Genomic DNA, 25,687 nt, shown 5'->3' on the forward strand with positions numbered 1-25,687 from the left:
ACTATAAATTCATTTTGTTAAAATCTTGATAGTTAATATGTAAAGTTTACTCTTGAAGCAAGGGCAGCAAATCTTGCTCTATGGTCTCTCTTTCTGTTGAGCAGTGAATTTTATTTTCCTATTTTTTGTTTTTCTATTTTTAGTAACAAGGGATTATATGTTATATTTTTTAATTCTTCAAATTAGTCACTTTTAAGGTAATGATTGTTTTGTTCATAGGTTTATATGTTAGGAAATATTATATCTCTTCATTTTCTAGATGAATTTCATTTTTACTCAATGATGAATTATATGATCAGACTTTGCCATTGAACTATATGTAGATCATTGTAATTGTATAATCTTATCTTTTTCATGGTTAGTTAATACACCTTATATAAACAAGACTGTAACTCTCATTCATGGATGGGAAATCATGTTGTATTGGATTGAAATCGAGACGTAGGCTTTTCATTAAATATTTTTATCAAATCCTCATAGTTTATAGTAGATATATATTTTATTGGATGGTGCGCTGTTGGTCGTTTCTGTGTCTTACACAATTGCTTGTGAAAATCAAATTATGCCTCTGGGGTCAAAACTTGCAATGCCATAAAGACTTATCGAAAATCTTCTTGTCTGACACCACTAGGCGGAGACCTTTATAATTTGTTACAAACATCATATAGTGGTCCTCTACCAAGTTTGTGCAAATTACGCCCCTTGGATCAAATTCGGTCCCACACTTTTTGACCTACTGTCTTATTTTTGAAACTTCAGCGAAGAAATTTTGACCATTTTTAAAACAAATAACAATGGGCGGTTTTTTGGGTAATAAACTGGTTTTGGTTTTATTTTGGTTTCACAAACTGAGTATTTGTTATTACTGTTTCAAATAAAACCAAAAGCAGTTTTATCGTTTTTTAACCGGTTTTTGAAACGATCGAAACCCCTACTGGCGGCGGTTTTATTGGGTTCATCGGTTTGTTCCATCCGAAAAACTAGTTTTTTTTAATAATGCCTTACAATAGGCAAATGAGCTAATGAAATTGGTACTATTAATAAGTGTGTGTTAATATATCAGTTTTTATGCTCCGCCATGTTGTTGAAACTGTTGACAAAAACATGTATTTGTTATTTCAAGCAAAATTATCAAAACGGGTTTCGAAACTGCTGAAACCAAACTGAACCTGGTTTGATATCAACAAAAACGCCCTATGTTGTGGTTGGATGACCTTGACTGTGACTGCCTACTTTCTTATTTATTAAGCTACAGCAATGAAATTTGGATCATGTGTAGAGTTTTGAAAACAAATATCAATATTGTCCTCGGATGACCTTGACAGTGACTTTTTGACCTACTTCCTTTTTTTAAGGTGCAGCAAGAACATTTTGCCAATGTGTACAGTTTTGAAAACAAATATCAATGCTATGCTTGGATTACCTTTATTGTACCTTTTTGACCTATCTTATTTTTGAAGCTACAGTTTTGAAATTTGGATCATATGTACAGCTTTGGGAACAAATATCAATCTATATTGATTACAAACACTTTTACTCAGGTGCGCGATTTAGGGCCATTATGGACCTCTTGTTTTTCAAGTAATTTTTAACAATTTCCTTAGCCTAAGGAGTTCTGAAGCAGACATAAAATTAGCCATACGACGTTTGTACCCCAAGTCTGACCTTGACCATGAAGGTAGGGTCTAACACTAATTCTGGTGAACATTTGTGCCAAGTTATGTTAAAACCTATTTTAGGAGTTAAGATGAGAACTGGCAGCTGAAGTACTGACACCATTTTTGAGAAGGGTTTCAGGGAGTCACTCTCATTTGCCAATTGGGTGAAAGGGGGCAAAGCCCCTTACCAAGGAATTCATACTGGCTTTTTAAAATGGCTTTAAAATTTAGCAATGGTGTCAATTCTTGAATTCAGTGAATCAGATGACGCCTGTCAAACAAAAATTTATACCAGTAAACCAAAACTATAATCTAATCCTCGCATATATTTTTACATTGTAACCCAGTGTAGTCAAGCATTTCATTGCTCAAGTTATAGAGCTGTCAATGTGAATATGGTCCACTTTTGACAAATCAAGGGCCATTATAAATATGTACTTGAGAGTGAATAATGTGATCTCATTGTTGATAGAAATCAGTGGAGAATGCATGTCCATAAAATTGTAAGATTGGGATAACAGAACAGACAGTGTAATAAAAAAAATGATAATACAAGGACCAAAAACTACCAAGCAAATCATGTTTACATTGTGATACGTTAACAATATTCATTGTTAATTAGTTTGGCGATACATTTGAATTTTAAAACAATTTGATTCAATTTGTGTATACAAATTTTAATTAATGGCCATTACTCCAGGCATGATTTTCAACCAATTCCAACACAACATATATACATTCTGTAACCAGTTTTTGTAAAGGTTGGATAAAGAACACCTATGTAAGGGATCGGAGAACTTTGCGGCCATTGACCATCCACCATGGGTGATTCTCGATAGCCTCTCTACAAACAACGAGTGTAACCATGTGCACATTTTAGAACTTATACGGTAGGTTGCAGACAGGAAACAATTTCATTTGGCTTTTTTTTTGTTTTTATTCTGGCAATGACGAAAACAATAATGCAAAAAAAAAGTGGTCACAAGATAAAGCACAATTCACTGCAGCGTTATAGCAAAAAGTACAAGGATTAGTTAAATGTGTGTAACCAGGTATCTTGACTATTGACACATTTGCAAAAGTGAATAAAACTTCTTATAATTTAAAGGTATATATGTAAACTTAAAATACAGATATTGACTGTATACAACCATTAAATAATGAATATAATATAAAGAAGATATTGGCATAAATAAATACAATGAATAGCAAAACCAAAGCTCAGATATATCCATTCAGGTCTGACCTCATGAGCATAGACAGAAAACTACTGTTACTAAAGCATTTTTTTTCCCCAGTAAACAATCCAAATGACCAAATGTTTAACGTCATCAGTTGCCCACGTGCGAAAAACTCGATAAGTGCATAAAAAATACAAGCATTTATTGAGTTCTTGCATAACGGTGACACCATTTAATTCAATTATTTATTTTTGAACTCTTGTCTGTCTGTCTGTGCTCTGGTAAGAGGTTAACATACATGACATTGTAACTACACTAACCTCACATAATTACAACAATTACTGATACATACAGGACACAACTAGAGGGATATTGTTAACATAGCACTATGCATGTATATGTGAATATTATCATCATATAGTTAAATTGAATTCAATGATTTTGTAAGCTAAAGCAAATTCAAGATTGATTTACTATGACTAGAATATACAATGTACCAATTATCAACTAAAGCATACGGTAGTTTAGTTAGGTCACTATTTATGTTGCTTCAGGTTACATATACAAAGGCTCTTTGTAAAATAGATAGTATTTTACACATAGACAACACAAGCGGTTAATGTATATGAAAGAAATGAGTTTATGTATACATAGAATCTATACCTTTTTCTTTTTAGTTCACTATTCTGTTTATTGCACATCTTATATGTCTAGAGTCAGATCTATGTATAAGGAAAGGAGGCTTAGCCAACACTTTGATCTTATCAATTAAAATTTATACAATACAAAACTGTCCCTAAAACATTGCACCATATTGTTCAACACACAGCATTTGAACGAATCACTGTAAATATCTTTTGAAGATTTCTATACAAAACATCAAGAGACTAAGCTAACATGAGACTGACACTCATCTTGCTGAATTTGCTTTCTGTAGACTTATGATATACATTGTACATATATAGCAAATTTACATGCCAAAAAACATCCTTTGTCTAAGGACCAAACATAAAATTGCGTAAATCATCCTTTGACTAAACATGAAACACTTATCTGGATATACCCAGAAGCAGTCTCTTGGAAACACAAGTTTCCACATATCTTCGAAAAAACTATGTTTAATAAATACATCATTCGAAACAGTCACAAAGGATACATTAAGGACCATTATTATAATGAATCTACATGTAAACTTGAGCATATGTACCAACTTTTGGTCAATGCCATATACAAGAAAAGTAAAACCATGAAAGCGAATAAGCGCATACAGCAAAACCTTATCACATTTAATACATTAACCAGATTGAAGACTTCTTATTATTTTGAACATATTCAAGAAGTACTTAAACTAGTGGATTTAACGTTGTGTTCCTATGACCAGTATTTAATACTGATCACTCACAAAATCACCTTCAAAGTGCACCATTGACCTCAGGCACTTCCATTTGAAAAGGCTTCATACGAATATCATTGAGCACTGTAACAGTGAACCAAACACATGACCATGGATACTGTTTAATCAATAGTCCTTTCTAAGGCAACAGATTGCATATACATATCATTCAGAATTAGCCCTTAAATCGTATGCGAGTTCATGCTCATAATGTTATTTGAGAAATTGTTCAATTGGACCTCTGTATTACTTTTTTTAGAATAGCGATCTACTGAAATGACATGCATGCTCAGAACTAAAATCAAACACTTGGAGTAACTCCATCCAATGTTATTTTCGCATGCCAGCTTCACTTACTTCTTTGTATTTTTTTATAGAAACTGCTTGAAAAAGCAGGATACTGAACACAGATATTTGAATAAAGATAATTTCTTTCGGGAAAATATCATAAAATGTGAGAAAGAGCGCCTAAAAAATAACAACTATGCAAATTATGTATGAAAATGAAGAATGCAACATTTTACAACAAAATTACAAATATCAATGATAATGAGAAATGGAATACTGATAACATATTACATCCTACAAATTCTTATCAACCTCTTGTGTCTACATGAGCATTTAGGTATGTTTAGCACACGATTATTCTACTAAAAGGGATATTGAACAATTATTTTAGTGTGCGAAACAGAACAATTCAGCCTTTACAATGTATAAGGTAGAAAGATTTTACTTTTTCTTTTTTTTTTTACTTATGCTATCCATTTAATTTGACTTAAAAAACATCTATGGTACTGTTTAAAAGTTAATGCACAAGCTAATATTACAATTGATGAATAAGCACAAAAGAACCACTTGGCTTGCAACATTGCAACATCGCATAGCCGACTATAAAATGTCCATGTTCACAACAATAATTATTAAGCTGGGTGTAATAATAATCCAACAGGATTCGAAAATACATGAAAAACCCCCGAACCTTTGTTCCCATCATTATCACAATGATTACTTCATCATTCCTCAACTATCAGATTATAACTACTAGATTGATTAACATGCACACAGTTATTATAGAGATTCTTGAAAGTCCGCTCTTTATATATCCTTATGAGCACATTTAGAACACATATTTAACAACCTTTGGATTAAATTGAGAAGTCCAATGTAATTCCAAAAAGAACTAGCTCATTTTATGAAATCCAATAAAGTTGTGTGAAATGACTAGAACTCCAGCCTATAAGCAGAGCAACTTGTTTCATGGTCTTGGAGCTGGATTGTGCATCTGTTTGCAGAGGGAGCAATCTCGACCTTGGCGTCAGCAAGCTTCTCCTTGTGCAGGCTCATCCAGAGACGCAGGGTCTCGTTGTCGTAGGTTGGTATGATGGTGACCGGCAGGGTCTTGTCCTCCCAGGTGTTCTTGCCTTCTAGCAGTGCATCTAGTATCTGTGTGTTAGGGGACAGGGCACTCAACACATAGTGGCGTGCCCTCACACGCTTGAAGAACTCAATATCACTGTAATTGGGATTGCCATGTGCTGGGATGTAGGTCAGGTCTACATAGAATGGTGTAAAAGCTGGGAGCGTTGGCATCTTATTTGAAACTGAGGTTGCCTTTGAGCCAGTAGCTGTTGCTGGGCGCTTGATACCATTTGCTTTTGACTTATCATCTGATGGTGATTTAATTGGTGCTGAAAGTGGTCTTGACTTGCTGGTTTTACCTCCCATTGACAGGCGTGATGAATTTGTGCTTCCACCAGTGGTCATTTTTGAGGAATTCAGATTGCCAGACTTGGATTTTTCTGGGACTCCATTACTAGCTGTTGGTTTAGCAGCTGATGTTGGTCGTTTAGTATTTGCTGACCCTGGTTTTTTACTATCTGGTTTTGATGCAGGTAGTTTAGAACTGGCTGCCGCAGGATTATTTTCTCCAGGAGGAGCTGGAAAAGGTAGTCCCATGGGCTGTCCCCACTGAGACAGAGGATCAAAGTTTGTAGGCCCACCATTGATGTTGTCATCATCTGGAGAATCATCAAAAGTGTTCTGTGGTTGCTGAGGTTGGCCATATCCATCAAAAGGATTGGTACCTGGGGCAGAAGCCTCGAAAGGATTGCTAGACATGGGCCCAGAAGGATGTGAGGGGGCTCCATACTTTTCATATTCATCTCTGAAAGGACGAGGTTGTTGATTCATTGGGCTCATTTGTTTATCATCTAGATCATCAACAGAATCACCATCTTGTTCATCCATTTGATGATAGCCAACTTGTCCGCCATGACTGGCATCAGTGTACTCAGATTCAGGTGACTGCAAACTATCTGTAGGCTGATCCATTTGATAATCTGCTGACTTATGATCAGCTTTAACACCTTCCTTTTCATCAATAAGACATTTCTCATCTGTGTTTTCATCTTGATCAAAACTGCTTTCTTCTTCATCCTCCTCCTCCTCATCATCTGTCTCTTCTGTTTCTTCACTATCATCTTCATATGACCTTTCTAGACTTTCCCTTTGTTCAGCTGGATCAATTATCTTCTCAGTCTGTCGCTCCTTTTCAATACTATCTCTTTCCTCAGAATCTCTCTCAGGCATTTTTTCTTCTGAATCTTTTTCAATACTGTCTCTTTCCTCAGAGTCTCTTTCAATGCTATCTCTCTGCACATGCTCTTCATCTGAACATTGTTCTTTAGCCATAACATCTCTTTCAAGTGAATCTCTGTTGAGATCTTGTGAACCAAGCTGTGAGTCCGGACTCTCTGCTCTATCATCATCTGTATCTTCTGGTTCATGTTCTCCAAACTTAGGGGTTTCATGAACATCTTGTTCTTGTAATTCATCTATGTGAGCTTGCTCAACAGATTCTTCTTCTTGTTTTGCTCCAATATTGGCATCTTGATCTTCTGTCAAAGGTGTTTCTGGTACTTCAGCCTCTAAGTCATTTTCACCAGCTTTTAGTTCTTCTGTAACAGGTGTTTCTGATCCTTCAGCCTCAAAATCATTGTCACCAGTTTTTTGTTCTTCTGTCACAGGTGATTCTGGTACTCCAGCCTCAAAGTCATTTTCACCAGCTTTTGGTTCTTCGATCACAGGTGATTTTGTTGCTTCAGCCTCAAAGTCATTTTCACCAGTTTTTTGTTCTTCGATCACAGGTGATTTTGTTGCTTCAGCCTCATCCGCATCAAAGTCATTTTCAATATTTTCAAAGTTATTCAAAGCAGCTTGTTTTAGTTCTGACGAGCCAATTCCAAAGGATTGTTCAATAGAATCAGTTTGTCTAGTGTTATCATTTAGGTCTTCTTGTTCTTCCTCCACTGGTTCAGGGCTGAGGGGTCTTTCCAGTAAATCTTGCTCTCCTTGTGCTTTGTCAATATATTCGTCTGGCTGATGTAAATTGGCAGAAATTTGTTCATGTAATTGTTCAGGTTTTGGCATTCCAGACTCCATTTGGGGTTCTCTTCCGGGTTCTTCCTTAAACTCTTCATCACTGTCTATCTCTGGCTGACACTGAGTATCTGGCTGTGTTTCAAATGTTTCCTTTTCCTCAACAACTACAGGTTCAAGGCTTTGTTCCTCAGTGTCCTGTTCAGGATCAATAATTTTGTCTTTTTCTAAATCTCTGCTTGTATCTTTTTCTTCAGCATCTACTATTTTATCATCTTCTGGCAGTACATTTTCAACCTCATCGGGAGTGTCTAAAATGTTGGCTACTTCTTGTTTTTCAGAATCCTGTTTTACAGGCAATAAGTCAGGTTCTTGAATTGTTGGAGTTGATATTTGTTCAAGAATGGTCTCTTCTTTACTTTCAATTGTTGGAATAATATCAGGCTCTTGCCCATAGCTCTCTGGGGCATAGGCAACAGGTTCTGGTAGAGCCTGCGGCTGGATCTCCTCTGATGTTTCCTCTTCAGGTGTCAAATCGTCAGCATTGGATTCACCGTTTTCTACAATTACAGGACCATCAAATGGTTTATGGCTGTCAAACATGCTTTCATGCATGCTACCAGACATTAAATCTCCATGGAAACTTCCTTGCATGGCATTACTAGGAGCACTAAAGCCACCCATCAAATCCTCATGCATGCTATCTGCCATTCCTCCAAACATATGCGGAACCCTATTGTCTTCTGCAGTTTCTTGCTGTGCATCCAGGTCACCCTCTATGTCCTCATCTTCATCGTAAATACCAAGCTCTCGCATTTCTTCTTTACCCATGGCTGGTGTGGTGCAAGGCATCCCAGGTGCCATTGGTTCTGGGAGAGTTTCTGGGGTTACATCTGATAGAGGTGAAGGTGACTCTTGTTGTGACTGAACTGGCTCTATTGCATCAGGTTGAATAATTTCACCAGAAGGAGATGCAGTATCCATGATCTGTTCATGAAATCCATTAGGCTCTGTTAGTTGCTGCTCAACTGCTTCAGTCTCCTGTTTTGGTTGTGGTTCATCCCTTGAGGAGAAATCAACAAGATCAGGAGTAGCTTGAACAGTTTCAGGAGAAGATTCCTTTGGTGGCAAATCTTTCACTTCTTCCGGCTTTTCAGTTTTTATTTCAGGTGCTTTCAATGGTGAGGCTATTGCTTTAGGTGTTGAAGAAGCAGAACTTTTTGCAGACCCCTTTGATGGTGTGGAGTTCTTGGATGGTGTTGAAGATGTAGAGTTCTTGGATGGTGCTGCCGATGCAGAGTTCTTGGATGGTGTTGCTGTCTTTGGAACAGGGGTTTTTGTTATACTTGTTGGTTTAGATGGTGTAGTCCTTGTCGGTTTGTCTTTAGCTGGGGTTTTTTCAACTTTAATTTTTTCAGACTTTACTGCAATTTTTTCAGTCTTCGCAGCAATTTTTTCTTTTTCAGGTCCCTTCATTGTTTTTTTGTTGACCTCTTCTTTCTTCACCTTTTGCATTGGTGGCTTTGGCTTAGGAGCCGTTGCTGTTTTGGAGGCTGTTTCCTTCACTTCTTTCTTTGTTTTCTCTGGAGTTTCATTTCTTGGAGTTGTTACAGGCGAAACTTTAGATTTCAGTGGTGGCCTTGGAGTAGCTGCTTTTTTTGCTGGCTTTGCATTTAAAGTTGATTTTGTGCAGGAAGGATGTTTCAAAACATCCAAAGATTTAAGCTTCTCCAATCCCTCAATGACCTTGTGCTGTGGGGCATTTCCAGGGAAGAAGATCCTTGTTATCTTATCATTGGGGTCGCTTGGTCTCCAGACCAGCAGGGCACACACAGACAGGGTGTTGGGCAAGGGAAGGTGTTGGTTTGACCCAAACTGGGCAACACGCTGGTTCCACTGCTGGTAGAAGTCCTTCAATTCCTTGCTATCACTGACTGGGTTGAGGATGTACATATCCAGGGAACCAATACCAACTTTGTGGTAAAGGTTGATAGGCTCAATACTCTGGCCAGACAAAGAGCGTGAGCAGGCCTGAGGAGCCTGACCCATCTGCTTGGCAAACTGTATTATTTGGTTTCCTTCCTCCGCAAGGTTAATTTGCAATGTTTCTTCCTTCTTCTCATTCCCCTCACCCTCAGTCGGAGTCTTAACCTTATCAGATCCATTCACATACATAAAGCCTATCTCCGGGTGGATGTTTTCAATACTCTTTCTCTGCAGTACAGACTTGAATCCATAGAGATTGTCTGCACCAAGATGGGTCATAAGTGCAGCATCAATTCTGTCCAGGTGGCGTGTAAAGTCCCAGAAACAAGCCTTTCTGCTATATCCCCCATTTACAAGCAAGTTAAATCCATTGATGCCGAAGAGGGCAGAGTCACCTTGACAGCCTGGGAATATGTAGAGAGTAGGGCGAGAGAATCTAATATTGCCTACAACATCAGAAGACTGTAACAGTTCATTCAATTGCCTAACTTTAATGAAATTACTAACATAGGCTGAAAATTGCAGCACACCATGGCTATTGTCTAGTTTGTCAGTTGGATTGAGTTTGACATTCAACTGCTTGGCAAAGTCGCTCTTGGAGATGTGTCCGTTGGACCATTCTCCCTCTGCGTTTGTGTAGATGTGTAGAGTACTGCCCTGCTGCTGCTTCATGGCATTGTTCACATCCTGGTCCTTAAATGCCTGCGCAAAGTTGCCGTACGTGAACGTGTCATCCTGCAGGATCCATGCCCCAGAGCCCTGAAATTATAAACACATCAATGAAACCATATTTCATAAATTCTACTTTCTATAAAAACTAATACAAAATGGTTTAATGTTAAGAAATTCATTTTGCAATATTCAACTTACATTAAAATCATTATTTAGACTTTAACACTTATTACTATTATATATACTATGACCTAGGACGCACTAATTTTGACCTTTGGGCAAAGAGTTGTTTCCCTTGTTTTCATTAGTTGTCATTTCAGGCAAAACCAGTGTGATTTCATCATCATACCATTTAAGCAACTGCTGCATTGAGTCTGCACAGATTTCAGGGAAATATTTTACTTCAACAACCCCTGATAACTGCTTTTGTTAGGATTAACGAGCATTTACTTAGAACCAATCAATGCAAAATGACAAAGCTTCCAGGTACCATTTCTATGGTGTGTCACAAGTGTAAATTAATGAAGAGTGCTTAAAAGTTTTCATACTTTTTCAAAGAACTAATTAAACATATGATGCTTCCTATATCATATTTTTTAAGAAACAGAAAGACTCAATGAGATTTCATAATTCACCAAAATAGTACAAAAGGGCTAAATTTTCAGACTAAAGCAATAATGTTTGTACATTTGCCTTATAAATATTACTGAAAGATATGAATAACCTGGGGCATAGATCCATCTGCTCATTATTTCCTCATAATATAGCTAAATTATATCTTGTATAGGACTAGGTTTGTGAATTGATTATCCAGAAACATCTGATCCGAGCCAGAAGGCTGTTCAATATTTAAATGGAAGAAGTCCATAGGGACAGTGTGTGATAACAGACTGTCTACATGAAGCCCATTCACATCTCCCAATGAACAAACAATAGAATACTTAACAATAATGAAATAAATTTCAGGAAGTTTGGAAATGACTGCTAGGGAGTGCTGGAAAAGCATAGATCACCTGATTCAATTGCTATTTGATCATTCAAGCTAAAATGAATTTTATCAAAGCATTAGATAAAGCATGCCAGCGAATTTCATATTTAATTGAACAGTATGAGTACAGGTAAGTCCATTAATATTTAAGACAATCCTCTCACCTGAAAGGCATGGCCGGCGTAGATGAGGTGCTTGTGCTTGGAGGGTGTGGTCAGAAAAGCCTTGACTCCGAGGCTGACTGTCTGGGCTTGGGGGTTGACCAGTATCTCCACAGAAACCTGCTCCGAGCTGTGCCTAATCACACGCTCACCTGCAATGGTCAATAACTCTATTGTAATGCATACAATATTATTCTGAACTTTCAAAATGTATTCCATCTTGAAATTTGCTTTTTGGATGTCTTTTTTTTGTTTCCATTAGGCTCTGTCACTGCATTGGGTATACTTTTTCAGAACTTAGTGTGTCATTGATCTTGTAAGTTTGATTCTGACAGTATTAAAGGGCCTCTAGATCATGCCCATACTGTAGTGAATGCAATGCCAAAATTTTGATGCCCGCTGTTATACAGTGATATATCACACAAAATGTTAAAGCCGACAACGGACAATACCAGAAATCTTTTTTACATTTTAGTTTGGACAAATTGCAACTTCATTTCCCAAAAAATATTAATTGTGAAGAACCAGATAATGTATAACAAGTAAAGGATAATTATGCTTTAAGAACGCAATATTGGGGGATAATTTCATTTAATTATACGTATGCCTGTCCATGATGTTTTCCATATCCTATAGTGAATACAGGACAAAATACTGAAAGATCCAGAAATTTCATTCTACTGTCATTATTTTGATCCCATATTATGCTTATTTGTTGCCTTTTACACAACAGCATTTATAAATTTTGAACAAAATATATCATTTAAAAAAAACGTTCAAAAATAATTAAACTTCTTCAAATGCATAAAAAATTAATAATGCCATTTACGACATCATTTCCAGATTGGAAATGTGGTAATAAAGCTTTATAAAAGAGCAGTAAAGCTGATTAGAAACTACAAACTGTACATTAAGACATGGAATTAACTGCAATGTAATAAAGGGAATATTACAATAGGCTTTTTGACAACCTGTATCACATCTCCTTCAGTCTCAACGGAGGTGTTTATACACTGAATTTGGCATGATAAGACGTCAGAAAAGCATCATGTTATAATATCTACTATATAAATTGTAATTAAATAAAGTAAAAAAGTCCAGTGTCCAAAACAGGATTTTAGCAATATAACTTGAACAATCTGAAAACTGTTCAACATAAAATACATATATAATAATTTCTTTTAGTATGTTTTCAAATGTTATCCTTCAATGAAATCATTTTATTAAGTTCATGTTTGAACAAGTATTACAAATAACCAGGATGTTCTTCTAGAAAAAAAACAGTGCCAGGATGATAATATATATACACAAAGAATCTTTAAAAAATAATCAGGGATTAGTATATCATGCATAATGGGAAAACATACCAATTGGTGTCCAAAATAGTACAGTACAGTATACAGTACAGTAAAGAAAAATGTGGAACTCTTTTTTCTATTATTAAAAAGTATTACAAGTTTAAAATTTCATAGAGACTTTAGAACCACGAGAACTCATTGTTGACAAAAGCAAATCACAAAATGTATAACTATTAAGTAAAGGAAAGGTAGTAAAAACAAGCAAAATAAATTGAATGTAATAAAACAAAATTCTTTATACAACTATTTCAATACATTACAGAAAGATAAACCTGCCTGTCAATGAAGATTTCAATGAAGAAAGTAAATAAGCAGAATGCAATAAAAAAAAAGATTTATAATTGCCGCATGCATGACAGCAGGTAATCCTCGCTTACCTTCCTTCAGCGGATATCCGTAAGGGGAGGCTGCACAAAACACACAGTTCTACTTTATAATGTTCATTATTTACTCTTGAAGCTACACAAGAAATTCCTTGTTATTACTAAAAATTACTAAATAAAATAAATTGATGATGATGATGATGATGATGATGAAAACAACAACAACCAGAATGATGACGTCGACTAGGAGGAAGAGGAGGCAGAAAACTTGGGTGGGGTGGCAATGATTGTGATAGAAGTTGTGGCAAGAAGAATGAGTCTGTTGCTAGCCATTTCCTTAGTACAAGGTACAATCATGTGAATTGAGGATGCCAGGTGACTGAACTATTAATGAGAAGAGATGTTTTATGTGAAACTTTACTCCTAAATGTTTTACAAAGAAGCATTTATGGTCTTTACAGTACAAGTCATCTCACATTCAATTTCAGTTCAAATAAGACCAAAATTACAAACTTAGCTTAAAAAGATCTCAAATTTTGGTAAAAAAAGTATTTTTTTACATACGAATAAATAGGGAATTGTAATGGTAGCATGGGTAGCACTTAAAGGTATTTGAAACTGCTTTGTTTCAAAAAGTGTCATTTATAGCAAGAAATGTATTTGATTTCACTGCTTCTTGTATGTAAAATAATTATTTTTGTTCAGTTGATCAAACTGTGCCATTTGCTGAATTGGACAACGTTCTCTTACTTTTTCAACAAAAAGATGAATTGTTCTGACTATTATTAGTGTGCTAAATATCAATATTTGGTGCAAATTTGACTGAGAGAACATGAAATGTATGAATTTTAATATGTAATCCCACCATATAATGCTGAAATGCCATTTATGTCCAAATTCAGCTGAAAAAAACAGACAAAGGGCATGTTTTGGTTAGAATGCCTGAAATTTTCAGATGCACAGGCGCTTTGATGATAGCCAGTGAGAATTGGAAACCTTACACAGACTTTCAGAGAGAGGTAGATTTGGGTGTATTTATGCTTGTAGAGCTTTGCAAGATTTTTCATGAAAAAAAGCAATGAGGGGTCTCTTTCAATCTACAGTTTTGGAATAAAATTCTATATATCACACAATCATGCTGTAAAATTTGGACCTGTCCTCAAATGAAGATCAGACTGTCAATTGAAAACTGTCATTATTCTAGAATTGTATCTAAAATTTCTATCATTGCCTCTTTTATCTGTTTCTCACGAGATTATAAAGCATTTACTGCTGCCTATAGGGCCAAGGTCATTTAGGATGAGTGTTTTGGTGAACAGTGTGGGGGGTTTAAAGTTTATTTTTCAAGTGAATGAAGCTGCATTTGGGTTGTTTGGTTGCCAGCTCAGAAATATTTCAAAAATTTGGTCAAAGCTGTATTTTCTAACAAAGGAATAAGTAGGAATGTATGGTAGCGTGTAAACTTAGGCAAATGTTATGACCTGTTGCATTACCATTTCTCATGTGAGCATTATCAGTTTTCAAAAGCTAATGGAATTTATTAGCTTTGATTCCCTTGATGAATTTTTTCTTGGACTAGATGGACTACGTAGATCCGCTCAATAGTTTCTTCTCTTTTAAAACTTCACCTGTGAATTCTATTTATAATTGTCATCATCATTATTCTGTTGCCATTACATGATAGTTATTGGATGGGTGTTATCCAGCCAGGCAATCACAGGTGTGACATTCCTGGCATTCCGGGCTGTTCCCACATGTACCCTATGATCAATACCAACTGATTCCAGGCACGCACAATCACCATTATTTCCCCGTCTGTGTTACAGCTTATTGCGCAGTAAAGCTCTACATAGAAAGTCTAAACAAATGCATTTAACGAAATCTAATGTTAGCACATTCAGACGCATTTGTATTAAGACAAGCAGTGTTATTTTTTTCTCTCATACATCTTGTTAACAAGGCCAGGGCCCTTCAAATTGTGAGAAAAAAATGCCTAAATTGTTAATAACCATAATTAAGAAACTGCTACACAGTCATGTGAAAGGTCCCTAGCTAGTAAGAATTTAATGCTTTGTCTTGTTTGCTTGGCTCAATCTCACTTTTTCTTGGCTTCATTTAGCACAAAACATGCCATCACTTTAATTACTGTCTTTATTTGGAATCAGCACAAAATTTGTCATTACATGGTTAAATCTCAATGCATTTTCATATTAAAGGTGTCATTCAAATAAAAATATTGTGCTGAATGTTTCTCCAAATGGAAGATTCATATAAATGTCAATGCTGAGCAATCTAAAGAAGGATCCCGTACATCCTAAGCTATCTTATGTGTTACTCACTGTATAAAGATTGCTTGTTTATTGTTTCCTTATAGATGTGTTTATATTTTCATTGAGTAAATAAATAAAACAATCAAATTATATTTCATAGTGTCGAATGTGTCATGTTGCGATTTGACCAAACTATGTCCAATAAATACTTTTCTCTTGCGAAGATAACATAGCAAATAACAAAATGAGGTAAACAAGATTTTTGTTTAACGCATAAAAAAAAAATCGAATTCAGTAAGCAATCAGAGGCTCAAAGTATTTTGGCCTTCCCTGGAATATCAAGCAACCGGGTTTCGTCTGTCCATATTGACTTTACGTATGCTAAAGGTGCGAAACTGTGGTGTCCTTGAGCAAAATATCTCACACTCAAACTAAGTGGAGACATTATATCTATTAACACTGTGTTTGATACCCTGATTTTGAATAAATCTACTTAAGTAATTATCTGACCTTAAATCTATATTTTATAATATAATGGGTGAATAATTCTGGGGCTTCTGAGGCAATTTGTCCCACGATTATAGAACTTGACCGAGACATTATGCCCACATATTTTGCCAACAACATTCATTATGATTGGATAAAAAACATTTAAGTAATATTCTGAACACGACATATACCTACTATTTTTTAATGTAAAAAGGGGCATAACTCTAGAATACCTAAGCCAATTTACACAAAAATCAAGCTAAAACCAGGACATTATGCCCACACTTGTAACAAAGTTTCTTTATGATTGTATAATAAATACTTAAATTATGGTCTGCACAATGTTTTTCTGAAGCAACTGATGCCAAAAAAAGAACCTCTACATCTCATCTTCAGATGAGTAGACCAAATTGCATAGCACTCTATGATGTGTAAAATATTTTATTTTATCATAGTATAGACTAATGTCTTTCATATAACTGTATTCTGATGTTTTTTTCTGCATGTCATTTTGATAATCAAGTGTTTTTGTTCAAGAGTAAACTGGTTGTAACTGGTTGACGATTTATCAGTTTATTGTTCCAATTTGGTCAGGGGTGAGAATGGCTGTAAGCAAAAAACGTTTAACATTTCCTATTTACACAATGCCTAATCGTACTGAGCTTATCAAATATTTCATCAATGAATTTCCAGAAGGTAACGATCACATAAGTTGCTATTTTCATGACATAAATGAATTATCTCCCATTTTTAGAGTGCACATTACAAGGTCATTTCCATTAGTACCTTATCACAATGCACAAAAAACACAAATGACTGTAAAAGAATAATTTGCAGGTCAGCTATTTTCTACTGTTTACTTAAAATCACATAATTATCATCTTATTTTTTTCATTTGCAAAAATGCTTATTTGTTTGTCCACCAGCACCCATTGGCTGCATTATGGATTGACTCTGTTCAGATGCCATCATCAATTGGCTGAACTATGGATTGACCCTGTTCAGACGCCATCACCCATTGGCTGAACTACGGATTGACCCTGTTCAGACGCCATCACCCATTGGCTGAACTACAGATTGACCCTGTTCAGACGCCATCACCCATTGGCTGCATTACGGATTGACCCTGTTCAGATGCCATCACCCATTGGCTGAACTATGGATTCACCCTGCTCAGATGCCATCACCCATTGGCTGAACTATGGATTCACCCTGTTCAGACGCCATCACCAATTGGCTGCATTATGTATTCACCCTGTTCAGACGCCATCACCCATTGGCTGCATTATGGATTCACCCATTGGCTGCACTATGGATTCACCCTGTTCAGATGCCATCACCAATTGGCTGCATTATGTATTCACCCTGTTCAGACGCCATCACCCATTGGCTGCATAACAGATTGACCCTGTTCAGACGCCATCACCCATTGGCTGCATTACGGATTGACCCTGTTCAGACGCCATCACCCATTGGCTGCATTACGGATTGACCCTGTTCAGACGCCATCACCCATTGGCTGAACTATGGATTGACCCTGTTCAGATGCCATCACCCATTGGCTGAACTATGGATTGACCCTGTTCAGACGCCATCACCCATTGGCTGCATTACGGATTGACCCTGTTCAGACGCCATCACCCATTGGCTGAACTACGGATTGACCCTGTTCAGACGCCATCACCCATTGGCTGCATTACGGATTGACCCTGTTCAGATGCCATCACAATTTAAATAATGTTTAAATGTTATAAGTGACATAAGATAGATGTCACTGTTATTCCCAGTGAAACCCAGATATTGGACAAATTTAAGGAAGGAGTGAGATACAAGAGTCCGACTACATGTGATACCCTAGCTCTTTGCGAAGAGACCTCTTGGTTCTATAACATGCTTGTTAACCAGGGCACATGTTCAATGCATGGTCATATTGCTCATGATTTTAGTATGATAGAAAGCTTGCATTTAACATACAGTATAAGTCTTTGTTGTACTTACAGCATCCATGCTCCACACTTGCTTCCCTAATATCGGGAAAACAAATTGGTTCTTGTCTTTTTTGTAGCATTTTAATAGCATGATCAATTACAGTTTTGGCTCATAATAAACTTCTGTATAAAGGATTATGTTTCTTTTTCAGTTAAAGATCAGCAGTATTTGTAACTGATACCATGTAATCAACACTGCAGACCTTTTGTGTCAAAACAGCTTACAAACTTTCACCACAAAAAGTTCCTATAAATTACCAGGCTTAAGAAAGTGAAAATTCCTGATAGATTTCAGTGTACAAGCCAGAGGTCTGGGAGAGAGTGAAGAAGGGCAGACACATTGATTTCTTGCAGAGGGACAGACAAGGCTGCAGGCATCATGTAGTATGCACTGCTGCAGAATAAATACATCCAGTCTCCAGAAAGTGAAGAAACATACACATCTACAAAAAATGTTTGTTTTTTCCTTTCGAAAGGGAGAGGAGTAAAATAGCACCTGCATGACAAGCTGAAATGAGAGTTTTAAACGAAGATGCCACTGCTCATTTCTTTTTTATAGAAACAAAAATTCTTTAATGATGGCAATGTACCTTGATATATAATTAAGTTACATAGTGGCATTACTCCTAAAATCAGTTTGCCAAAATAATAGGATTTGTTTTGCATTAATGTATTGTACAATAATAATAAGGGTTGCCAAATTCACTGTACACATGTAAGGAAATGTTACGGTTTATCTTCATGTATGGCTGTTCGTGGCAACATTGGCATCGGACATTATATCAAATCTTTCCTTCCCACACATTGACCAGTAGAAATATTATCCCACAGAAATACAAATAAAGAGGTGAGGACTGACACCCAATGTTCTTGCTTTAGCCCTGGAGGCCTCTAGCCTTGTAGGCAGTGAAGCAGACACCAGTTAAAGTATGTATTAAAATCAATACTGCATGATGCCATAACAACCTTTCATACTCCATTAGACAACTATCTGAAATTCCAGACAAAATGTACAAAGGACAGCAGTTATGTTTGAAACAGATCAACCTTTACCTTAAATTAATTGTATGAATTATTAATTGTATTGTATTGCCAAAAGAAGTTCTTTGTTTCCACTCACATACATCTAAAAACAACAACAGGGTAAGTAGGTAGGTAGGCATAAGTTTTTTTTCTAGTTTTTTTTTAGAGAACGGGGATGCAGTACCAAACCAACCTATATCTGGGCATATCACTATTGTAGAAATATTTTTTTTGATTAAAAAAATTGCACATTTTTTGGAAAGTACGAAAACAAATCCACACTGTGGCCAAAAAAGGGTTTTGTTGGGAGGAAAAAAGGGTCAGTTGGGTTGGGAGGAGAAAAAGGGCCGTTTGGGTTGGGAGGAAAAAAGGGTCGGTTGGGTTGGGAGGAAAAAAAGGGTCGGTTGGGTTGGGAGGAAAAAAGGGTCGGTTGGGTTAGTTGAAAAAAACAATTTCATGTTTAAAACTCGCCTATTAAAACAGCTTACAATATACCTTAGTTTTTAACTTAGAAAATATTTTGCAGAAAGTCTAATTCATAAGTGAATCCAGGCAATAATGAGTTATTTTTTTCTTTTTCATAAAACAGTGTGTACTTATAATAGAATAGGTCAAATATCTAAATGTTAACTAAATGTTTATGCCACAGAAACTTAATTATCTGAATGAACTTTTGATCATTTATTGGCAAAATGTGTAGTTCATGGATGCCAGACACATTTCAATTCCTGAATAATTAATTCTCTATGGGATGCCATTCCCTTCTTTTCAACATGAGGAAAATGAAATATCTGTCTACTTCACCAGGGATTACTAACGCTTTGCACCAACACTCCAGTAGCCATTACCTTAAACAACCTCACTTTGTGCCATGCCTTGTTTTGTTTATTAATAAACATGTTAAAAAGGTAAAAAACAGTTTGTTTATGCCCTATAAAGATTTCAATCTCCATGCAGTTGGCATTGGCAACACTACCCCTTGGCACACTCTTCAACCACATAGATGTATTATTATGTCTTTATAACACAGAATTAGATGATGTAACTAATAGTTTGAGTTAATCTTGGTTGTTTTAACAAATGCCCATACATAATATTTATTGTACAAGCACCAAGGGTTGTCAATGTGTCCTACGATCATCCAGCAAGTGCAAGGTCATCTGTCTGCTTCCCTATCAACATAGAGGTCACAATGACAGACACATTTCAGGTTCATTAGGAAGAGTTTGTTCAAGGTCTATGGAATTGTAACATATGGTCTGCTCTCAATCAGCAAAATAAACAATTAATAATTTAAGAGGGAAGTTTTATAATAAATTAATCATTTTAACATTTGTCATGACCACAGCAATTAAATATTTTAACTACAATCAATAGTGCTTGGAGTGATTTGTCGACTTTGTCCTTCATTTATTGACATACCTGGCATATGACTCATTCCTAGCTTGGCTTGATTAGTCACATTCACAAAACTGATATAAGTGAAATTTTATATCAGAAATGAATATTAATTCATTACGTAATGAACATAATTATCATGAATATCAATATACCTTTAATCTTTATGAAGAAACACATACTTATCTTGGTCCCTTATTTCTTGTACGGGAGGTCAGAGTTGACTTGCATAATAAATAGTATGGTCTGATCACCAAAACTGGAACACTTTTTATATATAGAGATAGGATTAGACAATTTGTGTTTGCAACTAATTACTAGATATAATTGAAAAGGCATCTGCAAATCTCTGCCAATGTAATTATTGTGTGCGCATCACGCTTGCGTTGTTACAGCTGAATTTTACACACTCCTATCATGCAGAGGATATTAGTCTTACCCATTTTGTTATTATTTTGCTGTAGCTAGGACTTCCTATAAGGCCTTACCAATTTGTAGTTGTTTATTTAGAGTAACAGCCCGAAAATTACTAGGAAGGGTAGGTATTAGCGGTGGGCCGATTTGAGGGCGGTAGTCAATTGACACTGCAAGTTAAAAGTCAGCAAACGGCGACAACATTTTAACAGTTTCGATATCAAAGAATTGGTGCTGTTTAATCTAGAGCCGTTTTTGCATTCTATATCTTTCAGGTTATTTTATTTTTTCATTCTGCTAAAAAATGTAGTGCCTAGTTAAACAACAGAAATCACTCTGACTAGAAAGCATGGACGCTGGATGTGCTAGAAAATGTACATAATCAATGACAGCATTTCGATGAAATAATTTGAAAGAGCTGCTTGCCTGTAAGCTAATCGAGTATCTTATATTTTGTAAATTCAACTCCTCACCTGTACTTTTGTTCTCGAAAAAAAAACTTTTTGATACTAGCTGTTATTGCTGAGAGTGTAAATGCATGAGTTTGTAATCATTATATTGAAGTCAGGGAATGAGTCATCATGATGCAAAGACTATTCTGTTTTGTGACTTTATATTGTGTTTACACAAAGTTTATCTTAGGCCACAACAAATTGATCATTAATTTTGTCCGTCGGATTTGCCGCACCTAAAATTCGAAAAACTTTTTGGTCACGCATATTATTTTTTTGTTTACTTCTGAATTTCCTCTACTTTCTGAAGTTCTTTTACATAGAATTTAAACTTGCAACGTCGACTTCGCCTTTTTTTGAAGGTATTTCTATGCTTTACATTCTTTGCGAGCAAAATTTCCTTGTGTCAGGACAAAATCAGGTCCGGGTAACTGCAAAACAGCCGATATTTGTTGACAGTCTTTTTTGTCGGGGATGTTTTTCAGGTCGCACCGATGTTATTTATTTCCGGTATTATTCAGGTTACTTTCAGTTATCGTAATGTAAAATACACGTTTTAAATGAAAATCAGTGTCATAGTCAATGGATTATAGTCTTCAGTAAACAACAACAGTATCACAGCGCCGAAGGCAATAATTATTAATGTGTGTTTTAGTAATTCATTGTTTTGTACTCAAAATTTAGTGTTAAATAATAACTAAATCGGATTTTGAGTGCAAAACTTATATTAAAATACACGGACACATGACTTACAACAATTGAACATGTTTTCGTGAGTAATTTTTAAATTCTAAAATGCATTTCTCAGTTTTCATATGCTCATAATTGTTATAAACAGATAAAAATAGTAGGACTTGTCAATGTTTTAAAATATTCCCCCATCCCCCCATCCAGTGTCCGGGGGTATACCAGGATTAGCCGGGTGAATGTGGTGGATTTACCAGGGGTTGGCTGGACTGAAAGTCCAGTATAGTGGCCTGTGATTAAAGTGGCCTGTTTCTTACGGGCATTAAAGCTATGGAGGCCGTCATGATATTCTTTTTCAAGGCACGGATCTTTAACCCGCAGGTTCATGGCAAAGGCGAGGTCTTGAAAGGAAAATGTCTTTATTCCACCACCTGCTCTTATATAATGACCGGTGCAACATTTGCAGATTTGTTTGGTGCTGCTTTAATTATGATGTCCCGCAATTTAATCCACAATGTCTTTTTTTTAAATTGTTCTCTGTGTTATTTACATTTTCGATCTTCCGCAATGTCAAAGTCACTACAACCTTATCATGTGCTTTAAGAGGTTCAAATTTAGACCTGACCCAATATTTGGAAATGCTCAAATGTTGAATTACTCTGGCAAGTCTAAAATGTTTTTTGTGATAGTAAGTTACGGAATGAATACAAAAGTTTTGGTCTTCGAATAACTGCACGTTAACTATGAGGAATGTTGTCTTTACAATATATCCACGTTTAAATTGAACTTAAGAGTCAAGCACTGGATCTTATTGCCATTTGTTAAATATTGAGACAGATTTTCATGTGATACAATCAAAACCTTTTCATTTATAACTGAGAACCTATGTTTGCAATTAAAAAGCATTTCTTGACATAATTGTATGATAAATTTGGTAAGAAATAAACTTTTTATTTATTTTTTTAATTTTTCGCTTTGCGCTCGCCTCTGAAATACCTTAAATATTAAAAAGTTTTTTTGTTTTTTTTTTCGCTCGCTCGCTCATACTTTTTTTTTGCAAAATCCGTAGAACAAATAATCAATTTGTTGTGGCCTTAGGTTCTTTTTTATTGTTTTGTTGACAATACACAATTTTATGTGCTCGTCTGTTTGTTGGAAAAAGATACAAAGATACAAACTACTGTGTGGATAAAAATTTCACTTCTTTATTTTATTAATATTTGATTCCCAAGCCGTGCAATAAACAAGATGCCAAATGACACAAAATGTATTTACATTTTTTAAATATTATCGATAAAAAATAGGGAAGCGAACAAATATTCGATCAAACGTTTGGAATTCGTATGTCAAAATCGTTATTTGAATATTCGATGTTTTGGTGCTGAATAAATATAATAATAAACTTTTTGCCTGCAACTCTTGTTTTTACAACGATTGGCCTAGGTGTGAATGTGATGACAATACACTAAATATGCGTCATATGTCATTTAGGGACATATTGTTGGGTACTATAAAAAGACCCCGTATTTTGGTATGTAGCCGTATGAATATTGTCACTATTTAACAAATAAGAAATGAAAAATAAGGTAGGTATGGTCAGGTTACCCTCACAAACTGTTATGGCCTTATAAAAAGATTAGAAAGAAGGAGATATAGAATCCAACAATAACACATTAAAGTGCATCCAAAATGTCTACTTTAAGCTTACAGATGCATGCATGAATCATCATTACATAGTAAACCTCTTGATACAGTGTAATCAGTTAGAAAGTAAAAATATCAGGAGGATGAGAATGATTTCAGGTGAAAATGAAAATTCGTTTTGATGATGCCTTTTGACATTATCCTTGTTGTAAAGAGCAGGCAATTGAGATGATATGAATGGCAAAGAAAAAATACTAAACAAATGCCGGGATGAATCTTAGTTTAACATAGGAATAATGAAGGATGACAATGATAATGAATGAAAGTGAACAAAATTGATAAAGGAAACAAATTTATCTAAAATACTAATGTCTATCAATTACACAGATATTTATTATCAGAGATTATAAGTTGCCTCACCATCTGGACCCTGCTCGCCCAGGTCTGCCCGGTTGGCGATGTGTGCCAGCTCATCATTGATGTCTACACCTGTCCCCTCCACATCCCAGCTACGGAAACCTGCAAAAAGATCAATCTCAGTTTTTCTGTTACATATACCTTATTTCAAAAGTCAATAACACTTAAGTTCTCCTGTCACATACACCTCAGTCCTCCTGTCACATACACCTCAGTCCTGCTGTCACATATTTCTCAGTCCTACTGTAACATACACCTCAGTCGTACTGTCATATTACCTCAGTCCTACTGTAACATATACCTCAGCCCTACTGTCATATTACCTCAGTCCTACTGTCACATTAACCTTTGTCCTACTGTCACATATACCTCAGTCCTACTGTCACATTTACCTCAGTACTACTGTCACATATACCTCAGTCCTACTGTAACATATACCTCAGTCCTACTATCATATTTACCTCAGTACTACTGTCACATATACCTCAGTCCTACTGTCACATTTACCTCTGTCCTACTGTCACATATACCTCAGTCCAACTGTCACATATACCTCAGTCCTACTGTCACAATTACCTCTGTCCTACTGTCACATATACCTCAGTCCTACTGTCACATTAACCTCTGTCCTACTGTCACATATACCTCAGTCATACTGTAACACAAACCTAAGTCCTACTGTCACATATACCTCAGTCCTACTGTCACATATACCTCAGTCCTACTGTCACATGTACCTCAGTCCTACTGTCACATATACCTCAGTCCTACTGTCACATATACTTCTGTCCTACTGTCACATATACCTCAGTCCTACTGTAACATATACCTCAGTCCTACTGTCACATATACCTCAGTCCTACTGTCACATTTACTTCAGTCATCTTGGTCCATTTACCTCAGTCCTACTGTCACATATACATCAGTTCTTCTGTCATTTTTTTAACAGTGACCTTGACCCTAGGGGCCCGAAACACAATCCAATGGAAGTCCTCCATAAACTCTCCCTACATATCAAGTTTGTTCTCAATATGTCAACCATAACTTATATAAGTTATTCAGTACCAAATCTTCTTTTAGTAACAACGCAATCCAATGAAAGGTCTCAATAATTAACACTTCCTATATACCAAGTTGGGTCACACTTTGTCCACGTTATTGAATGTATTCAGTACTGTCAACCCTTATTTAAGTTATTCATTACTAACCTTTTTCTATTTTAGCAACTATGACCTTGACCTTGACCATAAGTCTCGGGGCCTTAAACACCATCCCGTGAAAGGTCTCTTTAAACTCTTCATACATACCAAGTTTGGTTGCAATATGTACCATTTTTCTATTTATAGTAACCTTGACCTTGATCCTAGGGGTTCCAAACGCAATCTCATAAAAGGTCTCCATAAACCCTTCTATATACCAAGTTTGTTCCGGATATGTCAAACATAACTCAAATTATATACCATAGGTGAGTTTGATGGTGCCCTCCCAGCACCTGCCCAAACAATGACGCCAATCATTCTTATAACTAGTTTTCCCTTTGTAAAAACCTGGTTCAAATTTTCAAAATTGTGCCTGTCAAAAGAAAAAAATACTGATAAAAAGTCAATCAAGGGCTATAATTTATATTGAGGGTTAATATGAAGTAATGAAGCACTATTGTAAGAAGGTTGGCAATACTTGTGCAAAGTATGAAGTCAAAGGAATGAAGGGTATAGAAGTTATAACTTAAAATCCCAACTTGCACTAAAACTTTAACCTGCCCTAAAACTTTAACCTAATGTCCTAATTCAATCAGGGGCCATAATTT

General features: G+C 35.9%; 1 protein-coding gene across 2 annotated transcripts in view; it reads right to left on the reverse strand.

Annotated features, from left to right (window-relative positions):
* Positions 1-3,080: 3,080 nt before the first annotated feature.
* LOC128228536 (microtubule-associated protein futsch-like) overlaps positions 3,081-25,687 on the reverse strand; it is a 33,747-nt gene continuing 11,140 nt past the window's right edge. Inside the window, exons 2-5 of one of the 2 annotated variants that reach the window (XM_052939902.1) lie at positions 23,884-23,982; positions 13,153-13,182; positions 11,421-11,569; positions 3,081-10,355 (exon numbers count right to left, since the gene is read on the reverse strand). In XM_052939902.1, coding sequence (XP_052795862.1) covers positions 5,454-10,355; positions 11,421-11,569; positions 13,153-13,182; positions 23,884-23,982 — 5,180 coding nt within the window. In that variant the 3' untranslated portion in view covers positions 3,081-5,453. The remainder of the gene's footprint in view (positions 10,356-11,420; positions 11,570-13,152; positions 13,183-23,883; positions 23,983-25,687) is intronic. The other variant, XM_052939904.1, reaches the window with a different exon arrangement.

Source organism: Mya arenaria, chromosome 3 (genome assembly GCF_026914265.1).
Source record: "Mya arenaria isolate MELC-2E11 chromosome 3, ASM2691426v1".
In the NCBI taxonomy this organism is placed as follows: Eukaryota; Metazoa; Mollusca; class Bivalvia; order Myida; family Myidae; genus Mya; species Mya arenaria.